General features: G+C 45.1%; 1 protein-coding gene across 1 annotated transcript in view; it reads right to left on the bottom strand.

The window, feature by feature from the left end:
- Gtf3c1 (general transcription factor IIIC subunit 1) overlaps positions 1–18,483 on the bottom strand; it is an 80,373-nt gene that overhangs the window by 41,038 nt on the left and 20,852 nt on the right. The window contains exons 7-10 of the mRNA XM_045131851.1: positions 5,586–5,747; positions 3,062–3,177; positions 1,635–1,944; positions 861–1,075 (exon numbers count right to left, since the gene is read on the bottom strand). Coding sequence (XP_044987786.1) covers positions 861–1,075; positions 1,635–1,944; positions 3,062–3,177; positions 5,586–5,747 — 803 coding nt within the window. The remainder of the gene's footprint in view (positions 1–860; positions 1,076–1,634; positions 1,945–3,061; positions 3,178–5,585; positions 5,748–18,483) is intronic.

Below are 18,483 nucleotides of genomic sequence, written 5' to 3'. Positions count from 1 at the left end.
GGAGGATACTTAGTAGGCTGGTATTGTATATATGTAAGTACAATGATTGTAATGGGGAGGTAATATGATGGAGAATGGAATTTCAAAGGGGAAAGTGTGGGGGTGGGGAGGGAGGGAATTACCATGGGATATTTTTTTATAATCATGGAAAATGTTAATAAAAATTTAAAAATTAAAAAAAAAAAAAAGGGTGGCCCAGCACATGGAACAGACCTGTAATGTCAGCTACCTGGGAAGCTGAGGCAGGAGGATGCTTGAGCCAGGAATGAGGCAGCTGGCAACACAGTAAGGCCCTGCCTCAAAAGAACAACACAGAAGTCAGGAGTGGTGGCACACACCTTTAACCCCAGCACTCAGGAGGCAGAGGTGGGTGGGTCACTCAGAGTTCAAGGACAGCCTGGGACTACAGAGTGAGTTCCCAGGTCAGCCTGGCCTAGAGTGAGACCTTACCTCAATGAAAAAAAATCAAAGCCAGATGCACAAGGTGGCACATGCATCCGGTGTTTATCTGCACTGGCTGTGAGTTCTCTCTCTCAAATAAAACAAAGAGCATGATAGCCTCCTGTCCAAGTCTAGCAGAGGCCCTCTTCCCAAGGGTGAAAATCAGGTCTCTAGATGATGCCAAATATCACCTGGGGGACAGTATTGGGATTTGAACAAGCCACACAAATCTAAGCAAAGGATCCAATGAAAAGACTATGTGTCAGGGCTATCAGATGAGTTAGGAGTAGAGCCTTGGCAAGCAAACATGGCTGGGGCAGCAGTGCCTACTGTCACTCCCTGTGGAGCTACAGCCACCAGCTTGGGATCCAAGCTGACACCCATCTGCCACAAGATTCTTCTCAAGATTGGTCACTGACCTTGGGATTCTCAAGCCGGACCTCTTCGATCACAGCAATGTCACCACTGTGGCTCTCCACACAGTGGGGGTCAAAGGACGCGTTGAGCTCTGAGGAGCTGCTGGTGTCTAGCCCGTCCTTACTGGCTGAGCTCCGGCAGGCTCTCTCCTCGGCATTACCTGGTGAAGCAGCTGGCGGCTTCTTCAGTGGGTGCAGATTTAGGACTTTCCACCCACCTGTGATGAGGGCAGAACATAGGTTAGGAGGTCAGAGGAAACCAAGGACAAGGACTTCTCTGCCTGGCAGTTAGTCACACTACAGACTTGGGGTTTGGTCTCCCCTCCTTGTGCGAGGCTGACTTCTGTCCACCCTCCACAGGATCCTAAGCCAGTCATGGTAATGCACACCTGCAGTCTCAGACTGGCTTCAAACTCATCCTCCAGCCTTATCACATAAATCTCAGAAGTCTATAGATGAATACCCTGAGAAATTCTGGAATGGACTAGAACAAAGGAAGCTTATGGAATCCCATCCCGGTAACAGCAAAGACATAGTGAGATAAAACACTGATGAGATTGATTGACCTGTGGGGCAGCCAGGAGCCAAATTCACATGCCTTCTTCCCAAACTAAGATTATGGGGTGACGGTGACACTATTAGCCCCTACCCCAGAGTGGCACCCAAAGACTCTTTTAAGTGTTTGCTAAGCCCAACTACTTCTTGATGATGCCAGGAGTATTGGGTACACAGCCTTGCCCCAGACTACTGTCCCTTCATGTCACCAGTGTCCCTTACCCTTGGTTGGGGTGGAGTGATGAGGCTGAGCGCCAGACACAAAGTCCCCTGAGGCCTTAGAGTGGCCACGGGACCCTCGACCCTTGCGTTTGCTGCTACGGCTGCTCTCCTCCTCACTGTCTGAGTCAGACAGGAAAGCCTCTTCGCCCTCGGGCATGGACTCATCCTGCACTGAGGCCAGGCTGACGGTGGTCAGCAGCTCTCCCCGGGCCTTTTCCTGTGCATACTGGCGGCTCAGGTCGCTTTCCTCGGCAAATACACAGGAGATGTACTTGGTGGTCCGCTGACGGCCTTCATCTTCCATGAATCCCTAAGGGGGTCACACTTGCTCAGCACATTTAGAAGAGGGTATTAACACCTACAGGTGTGCGCGATCTGAGTCTGTGACCTATACCCCCTGACTCTTGCTTTCCCTAGTACCTCCTTGTCTCAAGGCGCCTTCCTGCCCTGCCCTGGCTCAGGTCTTGCCCCCACAGGCCTACTGGACATGAGATTTACAATGTGTTTTACTCTCTGGAGCCAAGAGCTCCTTGGAGACAGGTCCGTAACTTGGTCCTTCATGTGGCTTCTGTGTCTGGCAACAGGCTTGGCTAACAAGCATGGTCAAGCAACACAGAAGTCAGGGCAGGGCCTGCAGGCACCAACTCTATTTAGCCAAAGCTCTGGGGACCCAAGGTGTGGTCATCACCAATCCATGCTCATCTCACCTAGAACAGGGGAAGGGGCTATTCCCAGTGTCCCTAGTGAGAGGAATTACATCTTCTGCCAGGACTAACACCCAGCCAGAGTGATGCTATTGGGGAAAGCAGAATCTTTAGGAGGTGGGGTCTAGGGGTAGGTCCTGAGGTCACTGGGGTATGCTCTACAGGGGAAGGTGAGACCCCAGCCATGCCCTCACTTCTTCCTTCCAGCCAGTAATGTAAGCAGTCTGCTCTGCCACATGCACCTATCAGGTGCTGTCTCACTAGAGGCCCAAAGCAGTGGGAGCAACTTGATCTGGATTGGGACCTCTAGAACCAATTTATAAGCTAATTGCCTCAGGCATTTCATCATACTTACAGAAGGCTGACTAACACCAGCCTCAAGGGCTGAGGCAGCAGCTATGAATAACAAGTATGGAGCATACGCCAGCCACATAAATGAGGGCTACCAGACAGACACTAGCCAACTCAAGCAGACCATCCTCACCAGGAGGAAGTTGCTGCCTCACGTTCAAACTTTACAGTGCTGATGTCCCCTTCAGGTTTGAGTAGTTTAATCAGACTGAAGTTCAGGGAGGAGGAGGCCAGCATGCTGCGGGCTTTGTGCAGCCCAGGCAGTCCAGTCAATTGCCTTCTGGACACAGAAGCTGCCAGTCGCTTCTCTGACACAAAAGCCCACTGCCTGTACATGCAGAACAGACATAGTAGGGATGTACAGGATGTTACCTTGACAACCTTGAACCTCTGGAGGAGCCGGCACAGCATTCTCGCTTCCAGCTTTCCCACGTTCATAGCCACTCGGATCTCAGCTTGGGAGATTCCTTTCGTGCCTCTGCGCTCAACTGAGAGAAACACCATACTTGCACCCAGATGTACCTTCCCCACTCCCTTTAAGCATAGACATCAATGGAGAGAAACTGACACTTGGTCTTTTCCTCCCTTTTCTTCCTGTTTCCTCCCTGGTATGCCCCAGCACCCAAATTGAATATTAACACTCTCTGACCCCAATAAAAACACTAGTGGTCATTCTGGGGGTTGTTCCATCTGACTACTCCATGTCAAACACTGCAGGTACAGCATTCGATGGCTGTAGTATAAGACTAAGCCATGAAAGTCCAGGGACACCATTTTAAAATAGCAGTGAGGGGCTAGAGAGATGGCTTAGCAGTTAAGGCACTTGTCTACAAAGCCTCAGGACCCAGGTTTGATTCCCTAGTGCCCACATAATCCAGATGCACAAAGTGGCACATGCATCTGGAGTTTATTTGCAGTGGCTGGAGACCTTGGCATGCCCATTCATTTCCACCCCTACCCCAACTCTTTCTCTTTCAAATAAATATTAAAAAAAATAACTGCTCTTCCTCATGAGTGAACTTAGATTAAGTGAAACTGACCTTTTAAAAAACCACCCAGAGGGCTGGAGAGATGGCTTAGCGGTTAAGTGCTTGCCTGTGAAGCCTAAGGACCCCAGTTCGAGGCTCGGTTACCCAGGTCCCACGTTAGCCAGATGCACAAGGGGGCGCACGCGTCTGGAGTTCGTTTGCAGTGGCTGGAAGCCCTGGCTCGCCCATCCTCTCTCTCTCCCTCTATCTGTCTGTCTCTCTGTGTCTGTCACTCTCAAATAAATAAATAAAAAATGTACAAAAAAATATTAAAAAAAAACAAACAAGAATCCCAAAATAAATAAATATACATTTAAAAAAAAACCACCCAGATAATTTTAACAGAAATTAAAATTCTTAAATTTTTAGCAATAAGGTCATGCTGTGTAGCCCAGCCTGGCCTCAGATATGTGATCTTCCTGCCTTAGCTTCTTAGGTGCTGGGATTTACAGGAGGTCACCACTGGCCTGTCTTTCTCAGTGGACCCAGGGGTACTGTGGACACCTACTATTGTTCTGGATCAGTCATCAAGCAAGGAATAACAGATGAAATGATGGCAGTCAGTCCTACAGTGAGCCAGCAGATGCCAGGCTGCTACTTGCTTTGCATAGTCTGCCAGCTCCTGTCCTGTCATGCCACCTGTTGCTACTGCTCAGTGTTGGTGCTGTGTCCACCTCTCCAAGAAATTCACTTTCTAACATGGAGCTGAAAACTCCAGAGAGAAGCCTGACAGAGGGCTGGCACATCAACTGCAGGGTAGACTTGGTGGCAAAGCCCTTTTCCAGCAAGACTTCTTCTATATTTCCCAATGCATTCAAACACTTAATCTGCCAAGAAAAATTAATCAGGATATAGGAGGCTTTCTAAAAAAGAAGCCACACAGAGGCATATTTCCTCAGGGTAGTTGTGTTGGGAGGTGTTTGGGTGATGGGGCAGAGTCCTTCATCTCAAGGGAGTGAGGGACGATTCCCAAGTATCCTCCACGTGTCCTCGTTGTGCCTATGTTCGTTCCTTCCATCTATGGAACAGCACACAGGCCTGCCAGGAGCTGGGCATGTTAGCACTCAACCTGAACTTCTGAGTCTCCAGAGCTGCAGCCAAAATATACTCTTTATTATTTATAACATGCCCAGAAGCTTCTTGAGTACTATCTAGACCTGGGCACCATTCTAGATATTTTATTCCTATGCCATTTATCCAATATCATGCTAGGTGGGCATTATCCCAAAGTGATGGCTCATTTTACATGTCAGCTTGGCTGTATTAAGGGATTCCTAGAAAACTTGTCAAGCATTATTTTTGTATTTTTCTGTGGTGGCATTTATTTCCAGAGAAGACTGTCCTGAGTCAGAGGGTTACATGAGAAACATTGACCCTAAGCAATGGGGTACACCATTTAGGCACTCGGGAGCCCAGTGAAAACAAAATGGCAGAGGAAGGACAATTTTCTGTCCTGGAGCTGGGGAGCCTTCTCTTCTTGCTCCAGGTATCAGAACCATAGGTTGTTGGCCTCTGTCTGGCCAGTGGGATTTGCAACAGGCTCCCTGAGTCCTCAGCTTGCTTCTGGCTCTGGTGGGATTCAGTCTCTACAAAGCATGGACAATGCCCCTGATAATGCCTGACAGACATTTCTACAGACACTGCTCCTCTAGAGAATCTTGGTGAATACTCCATTTCAAGATAAAGAAAGTGATGCTCAGAGATCTTGCTAAAGCCATACAATGAGGTACCAACAAGGTTTTACCTCGAACCTAATGCAAATCCTAAGCTCCTATGGGAAACACATGGTCTCCAGGTGCTTTCTACTGTGCACAGCCCCATTTCCTATGCAAACCCCACAGGGCAAATGGTGTGGGAGCAGTACTCACTGAGCTCATAGGTTTGTGTAAGCATGTCCCGCTCAAACACAATGTCCACAGGAGGCACCCCCTTGGAGATGACCTCCTCATCGTCATCATCATCATGGTCATCTTCCATCTTCCGCTTAAACTCTTTCAGCAACTTAAGACACCGAACCATAACATCAGTCCCTAGAAATGGGAACACGTGACAGTAGTGAGTGGAAGTGGTGGATGTCTCTGCTATTGGTCTCAAATGCTATCTGATGGCATTCTTATTTTTAAAATATTTTTATTTATTTATTTGAAGGGAGAAGGAGAGAAGAGATACACCACTGTGTGTATCTAGCTTTATGTGGGTACTGGGGAAACAAACTTGAGCTTGCAGGTTATGCAAGCAAGTGCCTTTAACTGCTAAGCCATCTCCCTAGCCCAACATTCTTACTTTCTAGGTTGGCAGCCACTATACATATACATTTCAAAAGGATTTATTCCATCACAGCATGTTATATCAGACACAGAGGTGGATGTTAACAGGCCATCAAAGGGGCTAAATAGCTCAAGATAATTTGGCAGTGCAATTTCAATATTCCAATTTCTCCACTTTGAAACTCTAATCAGTTGATAGTCTTGAAGATACCAGGTAGATGTACCTGTTTCCGAGAACTTTAGTTTACAGGGTATCATCAAAATACTTTACATACATGTAACAAACTGTCAGTGATAGGGACTGGGAAGATAGCTCAGCATACTAAGGCACTTGCTTGCAAACCCTGAGGACCCAGGTTCAATTTTCCAATACTCATGTAAAGCCAGATGCACAAAGTGGCACATGTTTCTGGAGTTTGTTTGCAGTGGCAGGAGGTCCTGGTGTGGCCATTCTCATATTCTTTGTCTCTCTGTCTCCAATAAATACATATTTTTTTAAAATTATCAATAAATTAAAAAGTAGGCTATACATGGTAGCACACGCCTTTAACCCCAGCCATTCTGCTCTTTTTTTTTGTAAATTATTTATTTAGTTACTAGACAGAGAGGGAAGGGCGGGGTGGAGAGAACAAGAACGAACATGGGTATACCAGGGCCTCTAACCACTGCAAATGAACTCTAGATGCATGTGCCACCTTGTCCATCTGGCTTAATGTGGGTACTGGGGAACTGAACCTGGGTCCTAAGGCTTTGCAGGCAAGCACTTTTATTGCTGAGCCATCTCTCCAGACCCCACTCTGCCCTTAAACAAATAAAAATACTGAGAAAAAAAAAATATCACAAGGCCAAGGCCACCAGAACTAACAGGTCCCATCTTCCCATCTACAGCCCTTGATGTACCAGCTCCAGTAACACAAAGAAGCACACCTGAGCTATAGCACAAATCACACCACTGGCAAACTGGATCTGCCTCAGACAGCTACCCTGGGTCTGCCACAACCTATGATAGCACGCAGACAGAGAAAACATATACCTCATAAAGTCAGATGCACAATGAGGCGCAGGCATTTGCTACTGCTTTTATCATTAATATTACTATACTGCTGCCTTAGAGACACAGCTTTTGAGATCAAATGTCATATACAGGCACTAGAACTGAAAATGTCAGACTGCTTTGAGGCCTTTAATTTCACATTTACTCTACACTCGGTCTGGAACAGAGGCAACACAGGTGAGTAAGGCAAGAAGGGCCTGCACACTGTACAGTCTGGGTGCAAATTAGTGAGGATGTTTTTCTGAGCTTTAAGTTCCTTACCATCACAGAGCTAATCTGCAGGGTATCTTCAATGAGGACTAAAGGAGCAAGCACATGTGGTGCTCAGTCAACACACACACAGCAAGTGCTGGGCACATGTTTTCTGGGCTCAGCCTCCAGCATGTACAGAGTCTGGAGCTGGAGACAGGGTGGGGCCAGGTAGAAAGGCAATGTGTGGGCCATTAAAGGATAAGCTGGGTAGTCTGATGAGGCAGAGGGTTTGAGGACAAGCCTGCTAAGGAAGGTCGACTGGGGCAGTGTATTGCCATTAATCCCAGCACTAGGAAGAGTGAGGGAGGAGTAGCACCATGAGTATGAGCCTATCTTGGGGCTACAGAGAGACCCTACCTTGGAAAAGAGAGGGGAAGGGGCAGGACTGAAGAGCAAGGCAGAGAGCACTATGTCTGTATGCCGTTCATCTGGTGGCAGGGCTGGGGCTGATGAAGCGTTTCTGAAATGAACATGGAAGATGGAGGTAGCCTGGTGAGATCTGTGGGGGTCACATCTGCAGATGCCAGGGCCCTGGAAGCACTCCCCTCTGCCTTTATCTTCAGCTCAGGTCCCAGTAACACTCACTTCTATCCTCATGGGTCCAGCCCAGCCACTCACTAAAGGCAGCAGGGAGGAGAGCTGCACAGACTCCATTTACCTGCTCTGTGGCCTGAAGTGTGATTTATGCCCTTACTTCAGGAGCAATGCAATGCAAAGAGGATTAGAATACAATAACAGTCAGCGCAGTGTCTGGCATGTTATCTGGATGTTTCCTCCTGCTCTCACAGGGCTAATTCCCAAATGGGATAATAGGGTATTATTTCCCCTAGTCCTTTTTTTTTTCCTGAGGCAAGCCCCAACAGACTGGGCCCCCTTTTTAAATACGATCAAGAGAAAGAGAGAATTGGTGTGCCAGGGTCTCCAGCCACTGCATTTTGTAATTGAACTCCAGATATGGGTGCCATCTTGTGCACATGTGTGAACTTGTGCATCTGGCTTATGTGGGATCTGGGGAACATGTGTTCTTAGGCTTTGCAGGCAAGTGTCTTAACTGCTAAGCCATCTTTCCAGCCCTAGTTTTTCCTTTTTTTTTTTTTTTTTGTTTTTGGTTTTTCGAGGTAGGGTCTCACTCTAGCCCAGGCTGACCTGGAATTCACTCTGTATTCTCAGGGTGGCCTCGAACTCATGGTGATCCTCCTACCTCTGCCTCCCAAGTGCTGGGATTAAAGGCGTGTGCTACCACGCCCGGCTTTTTTGTTGTTTTTTTGAGGTAGGGTCTCTCTCTGGTCCAGGCTGACCTGGAATTCACTATGTAGTGTCAGGGTGGCTTCAAACTAATGGAGATCCACCTTCCTCTGCCTCCCGAGTGCTGGGATTAAAGGCGTGCGCCACCACACTCAGCTAGTTTTTCCTTTTTAATGTCTTAGACACGATCATGAAGAGAAGGCTTCCCTTGCTACACCAAACACAAGGGTCCTCGCAATGTTTTTGAGCACCAGTCTGAGTCTTCAGGAAATACCCAGTGCAATGCCACCTCCTTAGGTACTTGGGCTAGCATGATTAAAGTCCTAAAAGTGTGGACAAGAGAGATGGGAAGGGCTGAGTGAAAACTGCAATGCTAAACACAATGATCCCAAAGAGCCTAGAGGGCCCTGAGCAGTTCAGAGGGGTAACATACTTGACTGAGACCCATGTTTTCAGCTCCCAATCACCCATGCCTCTATTACTGGGCCAGTCACTTGATATACACCCATACACTCATGAAGTGTCCAGGCCCAACCCTTATCACAAGCTACCAGCTGGCTATATCCTAGGAAGGGCCTTTCTGTATAGCCAGCCCTCAGTCCTGAGTTGCATGTGCCTCTTTGTGGTTGCTGACTGAGCCTGGTTCTCTGGAATCTAGCCTCAACCCTGGCTTTTCATACAAGGCCTAATTTGGATGGCCAGGGATGTGTATTCCTGCCAAGGAGTAAATGGATCCTAACTCAGGGAGAAGTCAGACAGGGCAGAGGACTGCTCCAAATGAACCAAGTGCTGAGCACCTGGAGAGAATTATCCCTACCCCTGACACAAGTTACTTAGGCATAGTAATTTACGCCTGTGTAAATTTCACCCCTCTTCTGAGTTTTTCTTTAATCATTTTCACATTATTAAATTTTCTGGCTTCTTTTATGTATCTTAATTACTTTCTACTTTTCAGTTTGTACCTAATCACTTTAGCCACTTTCACATTCAAAAAAACCCCAACCTTGTTTATTTAACTGTTTTCATCATTTTCCAAACATACCACTAGATTTAAGCCTTTAAAACATGTGACTTCCATTTCTATTTTCTTTTCTTTTTTTCCTTGGTTTTTCAAGGTAGAGTTTCACTCTAGCTCAGGCTGAACACTGACCTGGAATTCACTATGTAGTCTCAGAGTGGCTTCAAACTCACGACAATCTTTCTAGCTCTGCCTCCCGAGTGCTGGGACTCAAAAGTGTGTACCACCATGTTCAACTTGACTTCTATTTTTTTTTTTGATTCTTGAGGCAAGGTCTCACTCCAGCCCAGGCGGACCTGGAATTCCTGTGTAGTCTCAGGATGGCCTCGAAATCATAAGCCTCCCAAGCGCTGGGATTAAAGGCATGCGCCACTATGCCGGGCCCTAACTTCCATTTTTTTAAATAAATATTTTTATTTATTAACTTGAAAGAGAAAGAAAGAAGCAGATAGACAGAGAATGGGCACACCAGGGCCTGTAGCCACTGCAGACTAATTCCAGATGGATAAACCACCATGTGCATCTGGCTTACATGGGTACTGGGGAATCAAATCTGGGTCCTTAGTCTTCACAGGCAAGTGCCTTTAACTGCAAAGCCATCTCTCCAGCCTGACTTCTATTTCTTAATGTTTATGCTTGTCCTCTATTTTTTTTTTTATTCTTCTGTTCATTTTTATTTTATTATTTATTTATTTGATGGTGGGGGAAAGGATGGAGGGAGACAGCAGGAAGACAATGGGCATGCCAGGGCTTTCAGTCACTGCAAACGAACTCCAGATGCATGCACCACCTCGTGCATCTGGCTTACATGGGTCCTGGGGAATTGAACTGGATCCTTTGACTTTGCAGGCAAGCACTTTAATTGCTAAGCCACCTCTCCAGCCCTGTTCTTTTTAGTATGATTTTTTTATAAAGTGGTTGCACACAGAGACCCCTCTCCCTCACTCCCATGCTGCTGAGGGTCTTCAGTGGGTTACAGGTACTGCTGTTCATTCTTTTTAATTCCACGTTTTGTTTTTGACAGCCTTTTAAGCTTGTATGTTTATTTTATTATATTTTCACCATTCTTAATAAGGCTCATTTCTCTTAGGTTATATAGTTTAAGCCTACTATAACTTTTTAATGTTCCTGTTTGCCATCTTCGTAGTCATAATTTAGCTTGCTACACACTGCTATGTTTCTTGGTTTTTATTTTTTCTATTTAAAATTTTACAGTCTTGCTGAGATTTACTTCACATATGCAATTCACTTTTAATGCATATAAGTCAATGCTTTTTAATGCATCCAAAGTTTGTCCACCTAGTAACAACCAAATTTGGAAATAATATTCTTATTATGACCAGCCCCTTGTAATCCTTCCTCTGCCATCCCCAGCCCCTACTATTTCATTTTTGAGTTTCCCTATTTGGGTTATCCTATGAACAGAATCATATAGAAATAGCTGTGGTGGCACATGCCTTTAATCCCAGCACTTGTGAGGCAGAGGTAGCAGGATTGTTGTGAGTATGAGGCCACCCTGAGACTACATAGTAAAATCCAGGTCAGCCCTGGCTACAGTGAGACCCTACCTCGAAGAACCAAAAGAAAAGAAATGGCTATGGGGACTGCCAATATTTCTTCACTGACTGCTCTAACGCACATACACAGGTCATTTCAGGGTTATCCATTCCTCCCCAGGGACCTGCATGTCTGCCCAAGCCACACTGTCTTTTTCACTGCTGTGTGGTAGGTTTCCCAAGTGGGAACTGTGAATTCTACTTTATTCTTTAAAATTTTTTTTCAGGGTCATTTTAGATTTCTGGCTTTTTTCCAATTCTTTATGAATTTCAGAATCAGCCAGCCAGCTTCCAAAAAGTCAGCTGAGGGTTGGACATGGGTTGTGTTGAATCTGATGGGTTTCGGGGAAATTATCATTGTAATAATATTAAGTCTCTTGGTCCATGAACATGGAATGCTTTCAATTTACTTAGATATAAAATTTTTCAAAATAGCATTTTATAGTTTTTTTTTGTTTTGTTTTGTTTTAAATTGGGTCTCACTCTAGTACAGGCTGACCTGGAATTCACTACATAGTCTCAGGGCGGCCTTGAACTCACAACAATTCACCTACCTCTGCCTCCCGAGTGCTGGAATTAAAGGCATGCACCACCACTCCTGGCTGCATTTTATAGTTTTTACAGTAACATTTTATACTTCTTTTGATGAGTGTATTCCAAGTGATTACAAACAGAACTGCTTTCTCAACTTGATTTTCTGATAATGTTAGTATATGAAACAACAAAAGAGGGGTGCATACTGATCTTGTGCACTGTGATATTGTGGCACTTGTTTAATTCTTAAGAATCACAAGGGTATCAGCTAAGTAAGGAAGGGGCTCAAACTGGAGCCACTTCAGTACTGGACTTGCCTTGACACTGAACTGACCACCTCAGTAAAGCTCAGGGCATAAATGTTCTGTCAAATGCTTCCAACTGTCATTCTGCTGGGAGAGATGGCCAAGTTCCCTTCTGTCTTCCTTCTTTCTCTCAGTACAATTTAATGAACACAGGATGGCTGGTAAACACTTGAAGAAAATAATCCAAATTTGCAAATCAGAGCAGTTCAGAGACTGCTTTCATTACCAAGGTCATTTTGCTTTTGCAAAACAGATCACCGCAGCTTGTGAAACAGCAAAATATGCATGCAAAATATGCCTACATCTAAACTCTTTAAGGAATTTTAGAAACAATTCATGCATACCCAGGCACACCTGTAAGCTTACATGAAGTGATACATCATCTTTATTTATAATTTAAGCCCACTTTATTCCATAATACCTGAGAGGGAAGGTTTTATGTTAATTTTCCAAAAGCCTACAAAGCTCAAGGCATACCCCCTGAAAACTGTGCATTCATCCCTCGTCTCCTGCACAAGCAACTGAAGTGGCATCTGATTAAATTAAATCCACTAAACATTCACTTAGCACCCACTTGCTTCAAGCTGACTTGCACAAGCACTAAGAATATAAAATATGTGAAGAATGTGCCTCAAAGAGCTCAGAACCCAGCACAAAGCTACTTAGAAACACACTGAGACAGGAGCACAGAAAGCAAGGAAGGGCTGGTTGTGAGCCTGGATTTCAAGTCCCAGGATCAAAGATGTAGGTGAAAGTGTGGGTGCAGGGGCCACCATGGAAAAAGGATAACCTCTGTCAATCAAGATAGGCCTGTTGAGCGGGCATGGTAGCACACGCCTTTAATCCCAGCACTTGTGAGGCAGAGGTAGGAGGACTACTGTGAGTTAGAGGCCACCCTGAGATTACATAGTGAATTCCAAGTCAGCCTGAGCTAGAGTGAGACCCTACTTTGAAAACAACAAAACAAAAAGACAGGCCTGTTGAACATTATGCCTTTGACAATCTAAACATCCTGACTGGGGCTGGGGAGATGGTTCACTGGTTGCTTGCTTGCAAAGTCTCCTGGCCCAGAGTCAACTTCCCAGATGTTGTGGCATTCTACATTGCTGGGATGAACATGCAAACTATAGACAGTTTATAGGAGGGAGGGATTTATTTCAAGCTTACAGATCCATGGTGGAAGTTCCATCAATGGCAGAAGCAGCTGCTTCCATACATTCAAACAGCCCATAAAAAAACAAAGCACTAACTACAACTGACAGCCAACAGCATGAGCTGGCCAGAGCTCAAATACCTTTGGGCTGGAAATCAGATCCACTCCCAAATACACCTTAGGGCTGGACTACAGGATGTGCCCCCAGTGATACCTCCTCTAGCCAAGCAGCTGGGGATCCAAGTTATAAGCTGAAATAAAACTCCTAAGTCTATGGGGGAGATACATTCAAACTACCACACCAGCCATCCGGATAATGCCAGATGGGTATTTGCTGCAGTGCTAAGAAACCCTGGCATGTGTGCACATGTGGGTACACACACATGTGCACGCATGCACACACACTTATTTTTATTAATATTTGAGAGAGACAGAGACATACCGAGAGAGTGAGTACAGGCACATCAGGGCTATCTGCTACCACTGAAATGAACTGCAGATACATGTACCACTTTGTGTATCAGGTTTCACATGGGTACTGAGGAATTGAACTGAGGCCACTAGGCTTTGCAGGCAAGTGTCTTAACTGCTCAGCCATCTCTCCAGCCCCCAAATAAAAATGTTTTTAAAAAAAGCCATAATAAGCACCCTGACTGTGATAAGCTTTTCATCACCCACATATAGCCAAAGCTGACGTGATCTATACTCTGGGTCATGGTGACCCCTAGAAGTCTTGTCCTAGCCCAGGCATAAGATGACTGGGACCACTCACTGTGACACCTGTGGAAGGACAGACCATAAAGACCATGACAGATCAGAGGGAAGCAGGCTATGTGCTATGCAGCAGCTCGTAGGCCCCATCTACCTTGTCAACTGCCATTATAGAGATATATTTCTGCCTACTCTAATCTTGATACAAAAAAAAAAAAAAAAATCCTGATTTTAAACTCCAGCAGCTAAATCAGTAAAAAAAATACAGTGATCCAAACAAAACACATTCCAAGATCTGGCCAACCCACCACCAGTTTGTGACCCTTGCTCATTGTCCACCATTGTCTGTACCATGACACTCTAGAAAGGGAGTGCTGTTATCCAGGCGAGGAAACAGAGATGCAGAGAGGTCATTGCTCCACAAAGTGAATAAGTCTAACCTGGGCTGCCTTACTTTAAAGCCCATCTAGACACCTGTTAATTCAATTTGGACTTCTGGGGACTGCAGGCCTGCAAGAGGCCTCTGGCCATGGTTGTCTATATGGAAGAAGAGGTTCTTTAAGGAGAGAACTGATGTTCCTCCTTAGCAGCTCTTTACTAAAGCAAAGATAAAACTAACACAATTTGTTATTTTTAATGCTTTTGCTCCCAACAGTCCAGGAAATAAAAATGCCCTCCTGCCCTGAACCTGTCATATCCTATCATCTCCACAGGGATTCCCTTAGCCTGGCCCTGCCTTCTGGACTCCATGTCTATTCTGTTATTTGATGGTTCCTGAAAGGGAGGTTGACATGCAAGCATGGATATGTAGAAGTGTTCTCCTCATTCCAGATGAAAAAAGGACTCTTAGCTGAAGGAATCCTGATGGCTCTGCTCAAGTGTCAATTCTGCTTTTGTGATCTCTGGCAGGTCAACAGATTTCTAAAGTTCTAGAATACTGGATCTTAAAGTGGTTTTATGTTCATCTAGACAATGACAGGTCATTGATTGGAAGCTTAGGCCCTTCAGATATTGGAAAATTCATTGTTTCATTTTTATAGGCAAACACCTGAACTGCTGAGCTATCTCTCCAGTACCTCATTTCATTTCCAAAAATCTTTTACTCTTTTTAACTTTTTTAAAAATTATTTTATTTTGTATGTGAGAGGATGAAGGGCACGCCAGGACCTACAGCCTGCTGCAAACGAACTCCAGAAACATGTGCTCTGTTGTGGCACATGTGTGATATTGTGCACTTGCATCACTGTGTCTGGCTATGTGAGACCTGGAGATTCGAACATGAGTTCTTAGGCTTCGCATATGAGTACTTTAACCACTAAACCATCTTTCCAGCCCTGCATATTCCTTGTAAAAAATATTTTTGTGGCAGTGCACACCTTTAATCCCAGCACTCGGGAGGCATAGGTAGGAGAATAGCCTTGAGTTCAAAGCCACCCTGAGACTACATAGTGAATTCCAGGTAAGCCTTACCTAGAACAAGACCCTACCTCGAAAAGCCAAGAAAAATTTTTTTTTATTTATTTGGGGGGGGGGGAAATAGAGAGAACGGGTGTGTCAGGGCCTCAAGTCACTGCAAATGAATCCCAGACACATGCGCCACACCATTTGGCTTACCCATGTAAGGGAATCAAACCTGGGTCCCTAGGCTATGCAGGCAAGTGCTTTATTTGCTAAGCCATCTCTTTAGCTCCACTCCACTACATATTCTTATTCTCTCCTTTCCTCCTTGCCCTTCTCTTTTCCTCTGTACTATGGCTTGCAAAGTGGCTTCTAAAGGCCTATCTGTTAAAGGCCCGATGGCTGCTTGGCACCTGAAGGGGATATTAGGGCCTCAGCCCTGTCCTCTTCTTGTTTTTGCTTCTGGGCAACCATGAGGAGAGCACCTCATCTGCTATGTGCTTCTGTTATTATGTTTTGACTTACCACAGGAACAAAAGCAACAGGTCTTGTTGTCATAGACTAACCTAACATCTAACATAAACTTTAAATTGCTTATCTCAGGTATTTGTTACAATAACAACAAAGCCGTTTAATATACTCTTACTGTGTAAATACTGAACTTTCTAGGTTAAGGTTTTTCATAAAATATTTTTATTTATTTGCAAGGAGAGAGAGATGGAGAGAATGGGTGCACCTGGGCCTTCAGCTACTGCCAACAAATCCAGATGCATGTACCAGTATGCATCTGGCTTTATGTATATACTGGGGAATCAAACCCAGGTCATTAGGCTTTGCAAGCAAGTACTTTAACTGCTGATAAGCTCAGGTTTCTAAAAAAATATTTATTTGACAGAAAGAAAGAGGCAGAGAGTGAGTGCAAGAGCGAATAACCATGTCAGTGCCTCCAACCACTGCAGATAATGTAGAGTTTTGTTCTTTCTGGGAGATTTCATTTTGCTGCTTCCCCTTCTAGTAAATGTTAATTATAATTTTTCTTTCACTGCCAAAAGCTGTTTCTTTTTCTTCTTAATTTTTTTTCAGTAGGGTCTCCCTAGCCCAGGCTGACCAGAAATTCACTATGTAGCCTCAAGCTAGCCTTGAACTCACAACAATCCTATTTCAGCCTCCTGAATGCTGGGATTAAAGGTGTATGCCACCATGCCCAGGAGAGAGAGGGGAAGAATATGAATATGAGTGTGCCAGGGCCTCTAGGCACTGGAAACAAACCCCAGACGCATGCACTACTTTACACAACTGGCTTTACATGGGGACTGGGGAATTGAACCTGACTGAGACTTAGGCTTTGCAGGCAAGTGCCTTAACCTCTGAGCCATCTCTCCAGCCCTGCTCTTAAATTTTATATATATCGTGTGTGCTGTGTGTGCATGCATACCACAGCATGTGCTGGAGGTCAGAGGACCACCTGGGGGTTGTCTTCTTCTTTTGAGAAAGGGTTTCCCATTCTCCTGCTGCTACTTGTGAGCTATCCAATTTTCCTGGCTCTATACCCACTGCCATAGGAGCATTGGAATTATGGTGTGAGGCACCTTGTAACCAGCTTTACACACATCTTGAGGACTGGACTTGGGCTGATGCTTGCACCTTTAATGGCTGAGCCATCCTCCTAGCTCTGCATTTCCTTCTTCACAGACTCCTGCTCTGCTTCACAACTACTATCCTCTCCTTTCAAGGAATGCTTTTGTTTCTTTGAGTGTGTTTCTTTTTTTTTTCCTACTTGTCAGCTTGTTTCTATTAACCTAAGTTTTCCTCAGCTATGTGGGAAAGCTTTAAGAAGCTGCCTGAATCCTAGTGCCAGAAGGTAATGAGGAGGAAGAGGTGCCATCATTTGGGCTTAGTGAAGAGTGAGTTAGCAAGAGTGGTCACTGTGTTTGGAAACCCTCACATTTCAGTATGTGGAGAACTTTGCTCTAGCCCCTGGCATAGGCCTAGAGGGATTATAGATCTGGCTGCCCATGTTCTTTCCAGAGACCAGTATTTCTCAGAGCCCCTGTTCTCTTCTAGAAGGTATTAGAACAGTTAGGGTGGCGAGTGATAGAGGCCCTGTGTTCCATTCTCAGGACCTGTTTGTTTCAAAGGCTATGGCTAGGGACCCTAGACCCTTACCTAAAAAGGCATAGATAGGAATACCTGGCCCTTCCCCTTCTCCTGGACCTTTGCCTGGTTGGATGAGTGATGAAGGCCAGGAAGCTACTGAAAGTACACCATCAAATGATGAAATACACCAGAAGAGAGCCAAATGGGGTCTAGCAGCTGCCAGAAAAGTCACCTATGGGATTGTCACACAACCCCATGTGTCAGCATCTCTGTGCCCAGCCTCGTCTTGTGCTCCTGAATCTAGAAACTGTCCAGTACATACCATGCAGAGACAGCTCCAGGCTCCTGTCTTGGGGAAATGGGAAGAGAGCGACAGTGCTACTGCTTCTCACACAGACCGTGTGGCCATTTGTGCCGCACCCTGTTCACATACCCTTTCCTTCTTCCCTTCCTTTGACACAGGGTCTCACTGTAGCTCAGGCTGACCATGAACTCACTCTGTAGTCCCAGGCTGGCATTGAACTTCTACCTCTGCCTCCTGAGTAAAGGTGTGCACTATCACACCTAGTTTTTCATCCTTGTCCTTTCAAAGGCATCTGGGACCTCTAATTTCCTATCTTATTTCAAGTTCTAAGGTGTCAGTTCTTGGCTGTCATTGTTCCCAGGCTCTGCTTATTGCCACATGTCCCTCCCTCTTGAGCACCAAATGTTATGTCCCTGCACCATGTCCTGCTCTGCCCTGTTGTTGTACTTGTGGGTTTATTCCTCTAATGTCCTTTATGACCACTTTGAAGGCCTATGAGCAAAGTGCAGAAAAACATATATTCCAACTGCTGTATTTTACTGAAAGCCCCAACTTTCAGTTTTTAAAATGATTTGTTCATTTAGGAGAGATAAGTAGAATGGGCAAAATCAAGAATAGGAAAAAATAAAGGCCTAAGGAAGACTTCTAAAGTTTTACATTCTAATTGTTCTTAGTTCAAATTCTACCAGGTACTGATTGCTTAACCTTATAGAAATAAGCTATTTAGCATCCCTAGCATCAATTTTATTATATGTAAAATGTTTATGACAATACCATCACATTGTAGGACTATAGGAGGAGTCCATGCAATATAGAAGAGGCAGTCACATGCTGCCTTGTGATATTCTGGTCAACCATGTGCCACATACACA

Source organism: Jaculus jaculus, chromosome 12 (genome assembly GCF_020740685.1).
Source record: "Jaculus jaculus isolate mJacJac1 chromosome 12, mJacJac1.mat.Y.cur, whole genome shotgun sequence".
NCBI lineage: Eukaryota > Metazoa > Chordata > Mammalia > Rodentia > Dipodidae > Jaculus > Jaculus jaculus.
Note: the sequence above shows the minus strand (reverse complement) of the source record. Positions and strands in the feature narration are given on the sequence as shown.